We start from the raw sequence: 13,842 nt of genomic DNA, 5'->3' as shown, positions 1-13,842 counted from the left end.
GCACCGTCACTTTATGAATAACAGCACTGAAGCACTTTGTGAATAACAGCACAGCAGCACTTTTTCTGCACTATGAACTTTATTATTTAAGGATTTTATTTACTATTTATTGATATGATATAGAGTGACCACGTATGGATTACTAGCACTTGATTTTTATTTTATGGTTGAAATTTTATTTATGGTTGATATTTTATTGGGTATTTTGTATACTAATGCACTTAGAGTTGCACCCAGCACTTTAATTATACATTATGATCTAACACACACATACTAAAACAGTGTGAGGAGCAGCGCTGACCTTTTTACTTTACCACCAAAAGAAAGCTCTATTTGTGGAAAAAAAAGGACATCAATTTTATTTATGTACAGAGTCGCACAAATGGGCAATTTTCCGTTAAACTAACGTAGTGCAGTATTGCAAAAAAATGGCCTGGTCTTGAAGGGGGTGAACCTTCTGGAACTAAAGTGGTTAAAAAAACACTGATCATTATTATAAATCATGTATAACAATAATAACATACTCAAAAACAATTCAACAACTTATTTAAAAAGCAGCATTTTTCCCATACAAATTTTGTCTAAGCAGCGTAATAGGCAAACCTGAGAGTTTCCTAGTAATTATGGGAAAAATCAACTTCAATTAATTCAGCTCACACCTAACAACAAATGCCGAAATTATAATAAGTCCTATTCCCTTCTAAGATGAAAGAAAGCAAAAGTGACATGGCAATGTTGCTCCTGCCCCCTCCCTCCTCCTGTTTTGTCCTTTGCTTTGCCCACAGATCTAAATCTTTCAACAATGAGGAAGTATAATTAGAATTGCATCCAGTAATCACTTAGAACTGACCCAGCCATTGCCATTTTTATGATCCATGCACCTCTCTCTTGGGAGTGATGCCACATTTGAAATTTTCCAGCTGGTAAAACTGAGACTTGTTTTTCCTGGCCTTGTAACTGTTGGGACTTCCATTCGGATCTGGTTATCACCTGGTCATCTGAAGGCTACGTGATCATGAGCAAGCCAGTACATACGTACATCGCTCTTTTTGATTTCAATGGCTCAGTGGAGGACGACTTAAGTTTCAAGGCTGGGGACCGGCTTCAGGTTGTGAAATCAGAACAAGGATGGTGGCAAGCCGAGAAGATAAACTCCGACGGCAGCAAAAACGGCGAGAAAGGACTAGTGCCATCTAACTATCTAATGGAGGAAAGGACAAAGGAGAACAGGATGTAAGTAGAAGCACTGGGTTCATGGAAAGGTCAGGAAGGCCAGAATAAAAATCCAGAAAGGGCAGCTACCTTCTCCTTGGTTAAAATGGAGCTGTGGGTGGGGCAGAGTGATGACTTTGTGAGTGAGTCACAATTTGCATATCAAATGTGATCAGGTGGGTGTAAGACACCAAAAGATTCCTGATATTCAATGTAAGAGCCAGTTAAACTTACATTCAGCCTACAGCTAAGCTATAAAGCCCATTTGTCCATTATGTTCATGCATTGATTCATTTTTTATGACACACATGTTCAAAATATGCATTTTCCAATGCACATGTATGTGCGATACTGCACATTTCCTCTTTATGTCGTACAGAAAAGTGCAACCTTTTGGTACAACCAGGGGTCCCTTCATAAGGCCCCTTTGCCTGATGAAAGAGTCCCTGGTTGCACCTTTCTGTATGGCATGGTGTGTTTTCAGAAGTTTGAGGTATGCTGGCAGCAACCTGCCCCCTGATGCATTTACAGGCTTAGCCCCAACCAGTGGTGAGTTAAATATTATATAAACTAGGATTCTAAGGGTTGGCATACAAGGAGTGCAACGCAAGCAAGTTTTGACCCATGTGCTTTCTAATAAAACGACAGGCTAGGAGACAGAGCAGGGGAGAGTCCTACAATAGTATTGTCTTAATTTATTAAGAAGTAAGGTAATAGCTACAGCATATTTTTGATTTTGCATACAATAAGAAAGAGTTAGAACCCCTGCTGGGTATTTATAGCCGCCTGTGCTCCTCTTAAGCTGGCCATAGATTATTATTTTTATTAATTAGGTCAAATTTTGACTTCCCGCCATCCTTCCCTTATCTTATTGCTCCCATCATGTGGCATTATTAGAATAAAATAAAAAAATACCTATTTTGTTGGCAGTCGCATCGGTTAAAGCTGACCCCATCACTCTTTGTCACACACTGAAAAACCAAAAACAAGAGGTGTGCCAATAGACACTAAAGGAAGCTCTGCTCAGTTAAGGATTACAAGGGGCAGCGGTTGTCTGGGGCTTGAGACTCCAATGAGGCCCTTAGGCTTGCTAAAAAATATTTTTCACTTCAGTGTCATTTAGAGTTAGTCAATTCTAGCTTAGTAACTCTTTCAACATTTTTTAGTTGGCTTCCTATATATTTGTAGGAAACAATTTAGACACAATACTTCCTTCTAACTGTTCCTGGAAACATTGTTTCAAAATGATCTGCCACTATTGCATGTGTAATTAGCAAAAAGCATACCTCTACAAAAGCTTCAATTTATAATTCAACTTCTGCACTCCAGAAAAAATGTTTTACAGACCTCATACATGATCCCATTAAACTGGCAAGAAGAGTGTGTGTGTGTGTGTGTGTGATGGGGGTGTATGCAGTGCAAACAAAATGGTACTGCACTGTCCAATATCCTACAATATATACCGTATGTGCCTGTAAATATAAACCATACACATGTATCTTATCTCAAGGTGGTGGAAACAAGCTAACAATACAGTGCCTTGCGAAAGTATTCGGCACCCTTGAACTTTGCGACCTTTTGCCACATTTCAGGCTTCAAACATAAAGAAATAAAACTGTAATTTTTTGTGAAGAATTAACAACAAGTGGGACACAATCATGAAGTGGAATATTTCAAACTTTTTTAACAAATAAAAAACTGAAAAATTGGGCGTGCAAAATTATTCAGCCCCCTTAAGTTAATACTTTGTAGCGCCACCTTTTGCTGCGATTACAGCTGTAAGTCGCTTGGGGTATGTCTCTATCAGTTTTGCACATCGAGAGACTGAAATTTTTGCCCATTCCCTCTTTGCAAAACAGCTCGAGCTCAGTGAGGTTGGATGGAGAGCGTTTGTGAATAGCAGTTTTCAGTTCTTTCCACAGATTCTCAATTGGATTCAGGTCTGGACTTTGACTTTGCCCATTCTAACACCAGGATATGTTTATTTGTGAACCATTCCATTGTAGATTTTGCTTTGGATCATTGCCTTGTTGGAAGACAAATCTCCGTCCCAGTCTCAGGTCTTTTGCAGACTCCATCAGGTTTTCTTCCAGAATGGTCCTGTATTTGGCTCCATCCATCTTCCCATCAATTTTAACCATCTTCCCTGTCCCTGCTGAAGAAAAGCAGGCCCAAACCATGATGCTGCCACCACCATGTTTGACAGTGGGGATGGTGTGTTCAGGGTGATGAGCTGTGTTGCTTTTACGCCAAACATAACGTTTTGCATTGTTGCCAAAAAGTTAGATTTTGGTTTCATCTGACCAGAGCACCTTCTTCCACATGTTTGGTGTCTCCCAGGTGGCTTGTGGCAAACTTTAAACGACACTTTTTATGGATATCTTTAAGAAATGGCTTTCTTCTTGCCACTCTTCCATAAAGGCCAGATTTGTGCAGTATACGACTGATTGTTGTCCTATGGACAGAGTCTCCCACCTCAGCTGTAGATCTCTGCAGTTCATCCAGAGTGATCATGGGCCTCTTGGCTACATCTCTGATCAGTCTTCTCCTTGTATGAGCTGAAAGTTTAGAGGGACGGCCAGGTCTTCGTAGATTTGCAGTGGTCTGATACAGAGGCGTAACTAGAACCTTCAGGGCCCTGATGCAAGAAACCATGAAGGGCCCCCCAGACCCCTGGCCGGGGCCCTTACCTTCAAGCCCAGGGCTCTTCCCACTAATCCTGGGGCTCTTTACACTCGTTGCATGGCCTTTTATTACGGTCCCGCAGCAGGATTCTTTCACAAGTTCTGCAGTGGGCCCCCTTCCTGCAATCTTGTGGGCCCCCTTCCTGCAATCTTGGGGCCTCCCCACAGTGGTGCAATGCCAGGGTCCGGTCGCAAGTGTGACCTTTGCGATCCTGGAAGTTCACCCACTGGTTTGCTACCGGGCCCCCTGGAGCATGGGGCCCGGTAGCGATTGCAACCCCTGCAACCCCTGTAGTTACGCCCCTGGTCTGATACTCCTTCCATGATAAAGGACTCATTCAGCGCTATAATCAATAAAATGGAATAAAAGCTGCTGGACACCAGTAGAGGTCAAATCTATCAAGTCCCAGTAAGCATAAAATACAAAGAGGGTGCAGCGCTACAATAAATAAGAATATGAATATATACACTCAAGGATATGGATATAAAGGATTCCTTAAAACAATCCAATCACAGTCAATAAATAGACATAAATGCAAGGTAGAGTCCTTAAATGTCACAAAGCCAAGCTTGAGAAATAAAGGAGACCCGTGCTGTAAATTTCAATATTATCGCTTGTACAGTGCTCCTTGGGATGTTTAAAGCTTGGGAAATCTTTTTGTATCCAAATCCGGCTTTAAACTTCTCCACAACAGTATCTCGGATCTGCCTGGTGTGTACCTTGTTCTTTATGATGCTCTCTGCATTTTAAACGGACCTCTGAGACTATCACAGTGCAGGTGCATTTATACGGAGACTTGATTACACACAGGTGGATTCTATTTATCATCATTAGTCATTTAGGTAACATTGGATCATTCAGAGATCCTCACTGAACTTCTGGAGAGAGTTTGCTGCACTGAAAGTAAAGGGGCTGAATAATTTTTCACGCCCAATTTTTCAGTTATTTGTTAAAAAAGTTTGAAATATCCAATAAATTTTGTTCCACTTCATGATTGTGTCCCACTTGTTGTTGATTCTTCAAAAAAAATTACAGTTTTATATCTTTATGTTTGAAGCCTGAAATGTGGCAAAAGGTCAAAAAGTTCAAGGGGGCTGAATACTTTAACAATGCACTGTACTTACAAAAATTAAGATAAAAATGGGCATGTAAAATGCAAGAAAACTTTTTTTTCGGGAATGCCGTAACCAGCATGCGTTCCACAGAAACAGGAAGTGACCTAGTTAGGACTTATAACCAGAAATTGCGTCAACACGTTCGCCCTCCCACAGGGCACCATCAAGGACCTAATTTCAGGTAAACGAAGACCTGATATTTATACCCGAGGGGAGCAGCCTCCTTCTCAGTGACCAATCAGAATGAATAACGCCTATTTTAGGTGTATATACTCTCGATTCCCATTACTCATAGGGTAAGTCTGTCACCTCAGTTACACCAACTTAATGCACATAGGCTAATAAAAAATTAAAAACATAATTAACTACAAAAAATCAATTTATATAAACATTATTATCTTCTCTACAAAGCACAATAGCGGATTTAGTTTTATTTTTATTTATTTTTTTATCTTTATTTTTATCTCCAATCTGTCATTATGCTTCGGCATTCAATCGTGTATTATTATCTGATATGGTGCTTTGTAGAGAATATAATAATGTTTATATGAATTTATTTTTTGTAGTAAAGTAGGTTTTTAATTTTTTATTAGCTTATGTGCATTTAGTTGGTGGAACTGACATCATTGTGACAGATGGGACACTAGTTCTGGTGATCTGGGGGTCCCCGAGGAATTCCCCTAATTTGCAGGGATTTCCTCTCACTTCCTGTTTGGCTATGGGAAAGGAAGTAAAGGGAAATCTCAGCTATCGGACACAGATGGCAAAAAAAAAGTTATAACCCTCTGTTTTTCTATCCAAAATGAAAAAAAATGTGTGCCTATAGTTCTACTTTAAATGTATGTATGACTTAAAACTAAATAAAACAGATTATATTGAAAAAAATCTTATTTTGGTTGCTGTTTCTACTTAGGGATGACGGAAATAGTGGTCTGTCGGATAAATATGTGAGTGTAATAGACTTCCAGGCCACTGCTGGAGATGAGCTCAAGGTTAAAGCCAGGGAACGGCTCCAAGTCCTTTCGATGGAAAAGGATCGCTGGCTGGTGAGCAAGGTGCAGGTGACTGGAGAAGAGGACACTGTAACGGGATATGTGCCTTGTGTTCACCTGGTCAAAGAAAAGCCAGTGGAAGAGCAGGGGTAAGTCAAGCAGACAGAGAAGATTGGGATTTGGAGGTCTTGCTAATTAGTAAATTGATAGGGTTTAACCTTATTTTTAAACTTCTAGGGTTTAACCTTATTTTTAAACTTCTACCTCAAAACTATATGAGGATTCTAATACAAAAGGTTCCACAAAAGAAGTACCATCACAAAATAGGGGTAAAACTTGATAACAGTAATGGTTGCATACATCATAATCAATTCAGTATCTAAGCGCCTAGGGCTGATGGCTATAGGATTGTGTATATGGGATTGTATGGTTGTTTTTTTGTTTTTTTTTGGTTGAGCTAAATGGACTTGTGCTTTTTTTCAACCTGACTAACTATGATAATTGCTTTGAATTTTGAATATAATTAAGGAACCAAGGATTTGTGTTAACAGGCTTTTGTTCATTTCAAGAAGCGGGTTTTGCCTTCCCAAATCTAAAGGATTACAAAACCCACTTGAATCAAGTCAAATTAAAGTCAGAAAGAACTCAACTGCGGGTCAAATGTACCCATCAGTGCATTTTGAATGGTCTAGGAAGCATCTTAAGCTGATGGAAAACTAACGCCATCCATTCAAGGCTAACACCAGCTGAATAATACAACAATGTGTTAGTGTTTTATGACTGTAAGAAAAGTCCAGTACGTATCAGAACAAGAAGACCGGTTGCAACAAAACATGATCTAATAAGCAGAATGCCAACGTTACCAACACCCTAGCGGGAGAGTGCCTCTTAGGGGAATTACTCACAGTTCAATGTAGTTTAAGATGTGGCTGAGGAGAGGTGCCGATCGCGTCTGTTTCAGAGGGTGAAGTGCGGCTTGGGAGACTCGTTTTCAGGCTATCAAATCTCTAACCTGTCCCTTCTCATCTGAAACCTTTCCCCATTGCTAGTTGGGGTCTCTCTCTCTCTATACACTAACCACTCACAAATTCTTGCCAAATCCCGGACTTTTATATCCCATTCTGACACAAAATGGCTGCCAAGGGTCACATGGCTGCAGTGCAGCAAACCGAAACACTGCTCCATTGACCCAGGAAACCATAGAGAAACTATGTTTCTTCTTGACTTCCTCTACCGGCTGTGGTACCAAAAAAAAGCGCCACCTACAGTGGAGAAAACAGACTGTGCCTGCCTACAAGCATGCTCATAATTCTGAGTAAAGGCTCATTGCAAGATGTGTATTTGTATGCACACTCAAATTTATTAGAATGCATTTTTAGCAGCGTGTGCATAGGCACACATACACACTTGGCACTGCCATTGTGTCAAACGGCCTATTTAAGCTGGATTGTGAAATGAACAGATTGCTGAGCGATCTTCAGTTAGCTCCTGCTTTACCTGTGCCCACAGTCACTATGATTGCCTTCTCGTGAATGACCTGGCTTGTCTCTGACTTGCCTTTGGATTCCTGCCTTCCTGTTGCGACCTTGGCTTGTACCCTGACTCTGCCTCTGGCTTACATTCCTGCACCTCGCTGATCAGCTATGAACTGAGCCCGGTTTGTATCCTGCCTCTGCCTGATGTTTCTGTACCCTGCTGCCTGGCTGTGAATGACCTTTTGGCTTCATTCCTGTCTGCTGATCAAGTGTCACCGTGTTTTCGCCTCTGGTCCCTGTTTGGTGATCCAAAGTCATCTATATTTTCCAACCAACTGCTGGCGCAACCCTTCAACGGTCCTTGTGCCATTCTTTGTCCTCAAATCTCCTGTAACCACTACTAGGGGTGTTGGACAAGAGGTGCACAAAAAGTCCCCGCTCCAGCAAGATCTCCACCAGGTATGTGACAATGACCATGGACATCTTGTGGGAAGATAATGTAACACATACACTTATCTGGAGTGCCATTCCTCTTCTGACAAATTGTTTAATTTAACCGTCTCTGCTCTCTTGTTCTGGGCCGATGTCTTAGGACGTCGCCCAGTTTCTCCGCGATTGCGAAGACATGCAGAGCGGCAATCGCGGGCGCACTGTCTCCCAGGAACACAGCACGTCTGCTACTGCCTCACAATGCTGCGCGCCCCCGCAAGCGCAATTGTGGAGAAACTGGGCGATGTCATATGATGTCGACCCAGAACAAGATAGCAGAGATGGTTAAATTAAAACAATTTGTCAAATGAGGAATGGCACTCCAGACGTGTGTGTGTGTTACTTTATCTTCCCACAAAATGACGCGGCTCTTTACCCATGTGATCAGGTGTGTCCAGTCACAGCTGATCACATGTAAATAAGGAGATGCTGTTCATTGGCTCTCTTTGCCTCACAATGACAGTGCGAGGAGAGGAGAGCCGAGCCGATTAGCAGCATCTCCTCACAGGGGAGACCTGTACAGGTAATCAGGGCACTGATCATCAGTGCAGCCCCAACAGTGCCCAGCAGTGATGCCAGTCAGTGCCTATCTGTGATGCCAATCTGTGCCCATCAGTGACCCCAATCTGTGCTCATCAGTGATGTCAATATGTGCCCATCAGTGATGCAAGTCAGTGCTGCCTTTCAGTGCCTGCTCAACAGTGCCGCCTATCCATGATACCTATCATTGCCCATAAGTGCCACCTATCAGTGCCCATCAGTGTCCCCTGTCAGTGCTCATCAGTGCTGCATATCAGTTCCCCCTATCAGTGCCCATTAGTGCTGCCTCATCAGTGCCAATCACTGCAGCCTGTCAGTGCCCATTACTGCACCCTCACTGCATATCAGTGAAGGAGAAGAAGTACTTAAATACAATATTTTCTGACAGAAATTAAGCTTTTTTTAAAAAGTTTTTTTTTTTTTAAATTTTAGTTCTTTTTACATTTAAAAAATAAATAAAAAAACCCAGCAGTGATTAAATACCACCAAAAGAAAGCTCTATTTGTGGGACAAAAATGATAAAAAATTAATTTAGGTACAGTGTTGCATGACGTCATTCAAATTCAAAAGTGGCCTGGGCAGGAAGGGGGTAAAAGTGCCCTGCAGGTAGGTGGTTATTGTGTAGACAAACTCTAAGCTCATAGTAGTAAAGCTGGCCATGCATGGATCGAATCTTGGCCAGTTCACCAGAATCTGGCCAAGATTTGATCCATCTGTGGGCAGGCTGACCATCAATCCATTTGGGTACAACCAGCATGTTAGATTTTAGGTATGCGATCACTGCCAGTGGCTATAGCCGCTAGTAATAATCACTGTGTGAGGTCAGAAAACACAGCGATGTCCTTGTTTGCCAGGCTGCAACACAAATTATTTCATGTTTATCAACAACATTTTTCAATTACAAATCATAAAAAAACCAAATACACACACATTCAATTACAGAAAAAAATAAATCCAAGGATCCATCTGCTGCGGGAGGCATTACTATCAATTAACTTCAAAATCTCACATTTAATTACAAAAAAAAAGGGGGAGGGGTGAGTGAGCCTAACAAATTAATCCATTAGATCTTCCTATAAGGCCCCTTTCACACTGTCCATCCGTCAGACTGACTCCGTTTATATCAGCGGGGGATCGATCCGCCGACCCCCCGCTGAGCAGGAGGATGACAGCTGTTCTCCGCGCTGTGTGCAGAGACACAGCTGTCAGTTCCCCATACATCTCTATGAGGGAATCGGATGGGAACGGACCGTCGGTCCGTTATCATCCGATCCGATCCGCTGGACGGATGGAAAATAGGGTTTCCATCCGTCCAGAATTGACGGATCGGATGTCAGCGGACATGTCTCCGCTGACATCCGATGCCCCATAGGGATGTATGGGGGGACCGTTCAGATCCGCCAAAAAAACGGACAGGCGGACTTGAACAGTCCGGTCCGCCGGTGTGAAAGAGCCCTTAAGTTCACAAATATTTATTATTGATAATCCAGAGTTTTTATTCATCAGATATTGTGAGTACCGGATCTCTTTTCCTTTCCTTTTTCTACTTCCTTCCCCCTCCTTTTAAAGCCGCTTCATACGGAGCAGTGTGCTACCCTCTGTTATCGTAGATAGTACACATGCTTATACTTATATTGTCATATGTTCCTCCCCAAATTATCATTCCTTGACCACTCTGTATCTAGTAAAATATCTTTCCACGCTTAAAGTTTCATCAGATGTTAGTGTAGCACTACTATCAAGGGAGCTTCTGAGTGTAGGTCCCCCTGGGCTACTGCTAGCAAGAACAGTACCTTTTAGCATGTTTTCAAGTGTGAGCACCTCAGACAAGAACGTGTCCAGTTTGTTTTTTTTTTTTTTTTTTTAGGGTTTATTTGAGAACTTGGATGGGAGAAGGGAGAAGTGGGATACTCCAACAACTGAACTATGCACAATTAGGCAGAGACACTGAAAAATGCTGCTTGACGCTGGTTAACGCTTCACTGACGCTGGTTAACACTGACTGACGCTAGTCACGGCTAGGCCGCTTACTAGAACTTCACCTCTGACTGTAGAAATGTCCTTTGAGCTTCCTAAGGTATTCCTTCCTGAGGTAGTTGACTTTAGTGCAAAGTGTACTGCTGAACACTTCAGGGCCCTTCTTGGTGCCCTCTTTACTCCCAAAACTCCAGGGCTTTAACACATGGCACCCCCTTTACTGTACACTCCCGGTTAGCTGGCTCCTGGACCCCCGTTGACCTCTCTGGAGTGGTCCCCTCTCCTAGGCTAACCCCTGGGCAGATCTTGAGTACTCACGACACTGTTTTTCCAGAAGATCTCTGCCCAGCAGCTCCCCTCAGTCAGCAACTCTGGATCCCTTGCAGTCCAGCTCAACCTCCGGTCCCTGGGCCGACTGCCTGGACCATCTTCACACTTCTACAGGAAGAGAGACAGCTGTCACCTCCTCCTGGGACTGATGCTCCCGCCAAAAGACACTCTGTCACATGCTCTTTATTTTTATTTATTCCCAATCCCAGGGTGCATTGCGGTAATCACCGCCCACTGAGACAGTCATAAACCCTGGTGTGCTATTGGCAAGGTTTCCTCCACTGTCCAACAAGGTCCCTCATTGGATACAGTGAGGAGACTCCCCAGACTCAACAGACCACACCTGGAAGCATGTGACAGATTAGCTAACTGATCAGCCCCCCCCCCCCCCCGATAAGCAGACAGTGCCACATACATGCTTTTTCCTAGCCCTACCTAGGAGGGTGCTACATCAGGATGAAAGGGACTAGACCAGGCGCCACCAACCATGGTTCCCACATTTATTTAATAGTCCCCTGTTCCGGTACACTTGCCATTATTTAAATTATTTTTGTGTCTTCCCAGCTGGTTTACTGAAATAGATGGTGCAAAGGCGGAGACCCTCCTCCTTTCGGAAACAAACGTGGATGGTTCTTTCCTTGTCCGACCCAGCAAAGACTCAGGATATTGTCTTTCCGGTGAGTACAGATGTTAATAGTGAGCCTGTCACCTTTTAGCTTGCCTAAAGCTGGATACACACAATCCAACTTTTGTGGTTAGATTTCCTTCAGATTTACCTTTTCTATGTAGTGCAAGGGCCTGCCAGATTGCATACAAATTGAAAGTGTTTAGGTTTGACCTCATATTATATGGTTTTGGTAAGTCTAAAGGAAAAAGTATTCAGAAAATCTTATTGTGTGTATGACCCATAACAGTTTGGCACAGATTACGACTTTTTAACACTTAATTGCTCAATTCACAAAGCTAACACACAATGAAAAGGACACAAAAAATGTGAAAGTTATTTTTAGCTGTGTTCAATAGGCTTTAAAAAAATACAGTCACATTGCTAATTTAGAGAGCTCTTTGGTGTCACATGGATAGATAGTGAGAGTAAATGTCCCCAATGGGGGTCATGGACAGAAAAAAAAAACATTTGACACAAATTGTTAGCAGCCATTTCAAGACTTGTTAGACCTAAAATGTTTAACTACAAGAGGCCACGGCCAAGTCTTACATTTCCTTCTCCTCCCTCCAGTAAGCAGGAACAGAGAGGTCCTTCATTACATTATCAAGAAAGAAGATACAGGAAATGTCTTCATCTTTGAAGATCGATCGTTTACCTGCATCCATGATCTGGTCCATTATTACCGCTATCACCTAAAAGACCACGACTGCATACCACTCACACCGTTTCTAAAAGTAAGAGACATCTAAACACAGAAATATGCTACACAAAAAGACAACCCTATTAAATTACAGCCTTGTCTACAGCAATAAAGAATACATTAACTGTTGTCCCAAGACCAGTAATAGCCAGGTACGTGTGCAAAAATGTGAATGTTTTAGTTCCCACGTGTGGTTGCTCCTCATTATTATCAGCCCACCCAAAATGTATATCTTTGATAGAAGCTAGAGAACTAATCTGAGTCGTCAGGTCTGCACTAGGGATGATCGAACTTTTGAAAAGTTCGGTTCGACCAGAACACCCGAACTTCACGAAAGTTCGGCCCGGATTTCAGAACCCCATTGAAATCAATGGGACCCGAACTTCTGTAATCAAAAAACACCATTTTTAAGCCCTAAAACCCAATAAATGCCCCTAAAAAGTGCCTAGGGTTCTGGGTCATGCCCCATTAACTATTAATCACACAAAAAAAAGTTCTTAAAAATTGTCATTTTTGATAAAAAAGCCAATTATTGAAAAATTAAAAAAAAAAAAAAAGAGATTTTTTTGATTTTTACTTTGGATTTAGTATCTGGGGGGTCTAAAAGGTGTGCATGTGAAGTTTCAGCTCTGTAGCATGTCCAGAACCATGAAAAAAAAAAAAGATAATTTTTCAGTAGAACAGGGATGTGGTTCGGGAGCCTCCTTTAACTTTAACACCTATATGATCTTTTTTTCTGGTTCTGGACATGCTACAGAGCTGAAACTTCACAGGTACACCTTTTAGACCCCCCAGACACAAAATCACACAAAAAAAGTTCTTAAAAATTGTCATTTTTGATAAAAAAGCCAATTATTGAAAAATTAAAAAAAAAAAAAAAAGAGAGATTTTTTTGATTTTTACTTTGGATTTAGTATCTGGGGGGTCTAAAAGGTGTGCATGTGAAGTTTCAGCTCTGTAGCATGTCCAGAACCATGAAAAAAAAAAAGATAATTTTTCAGTAGAACAGGGATGTGGTTCGGGAGCCTCCTTTAACTTTAACACCTATATGATCTTTTTTTCTGGTTCTGGACATGCTACAGAGCTGAAACTTCACAGGTACACCTTTTAGACCCCCCAGACACAAAATCACACAAAAAAAGTTCTTAAAAATTGTCATTTTTGATAAAAAAGCCAATTATTGAAAAATTAAAAAAAAAAAAAAAAAAAGAGATTTTTTGATTTTTACTTTGGATTTAGTATCTGGGGGGTCTAAAAGGTGTGCATGTGAAGTTTCAGGTCTGTAGCATGTCCAGAACCAGAAAAAAAAAGATCGTTTGTATTAGAAAACTTTAAGCACAGGAATATGGCTTCTCTGCTGTAACACCTTGCCGGTTTAATAGCAGGCATTTTTTTGGGTTCTTTGCAGTCAGGAAAAACATCTGAACTTGTGTATAGTAGTACTGTGCACAAGTTCTGATGTTTTGCCTGCCTCCAAAATTCCCCAAAAAATGCCAGCAAAAACACACCTGGGCATTTTTTTTTTTGACGCTAGCGTTTTTTTTTGGCATTTTTTGGGGTTCTTTTGAGGCAGGCAAAACATCTGAACATGTGTATAGGGGGGATATATAGACATATATGTCTGAATATATACCCCTAGACATATATAGGTGTGATAGTA

General features: G+C 41.6%; 1 protein-coding gene across 2 annotated transcripts in view; it reads left to right on the top strand.

The window, feature by feature from the left end:
- LOC309566452 (uncharacterized protein) overlaps positions 1-13,842 on the top strand; it is a 253,261-nt gene that overhangs the window by 197,950 nt on the left and 41,469 nt on the right. Inside the window, exons 1-4 of one of the 2 annotated variants that reach the window (XM_082271599.1) lie at positions 794-1,233; positions 5,926-6,153; positions 11,380-11,492; positions 12,053-12,216. The exons of the other annotated variant lie outside the window; for it this stretch is intronic. Of the exons in view, the coding sequence (XP_082127725.1) occupies positions 1,016-1,233; positions 5,926-6,153; positions 11,380-11,492; positions 12,053-12,216 (723 nt within the window). The 5' untranslated portion in view covers positions 794-1,015. Of the gene's footprint in view, positions 1-793; positions 1,234-5,925; positions 6,154-11,379; positions 11,493-12,052; positions 12,217-13,842 lie in introns of those variants that run through there. 2 annotated transcript variants of the gene reach the window in all.

Source organism: Pelophylax lessonae, assembly GCF_965119305.1.
Source record: "Pelophylax lessonae genome assembly, chromosome: 11".
Taxonomy (NCBI): Eukaryota; Metazoa; Chordata; class Amphibia; order Anura; family Ranidae; genus Pelophylax; species Pelophylax lessonae.
Note: the sequence above shows the minus strand (reverse complement) of the source record. Positions and strands in the feature narration are given on the sequence as shown.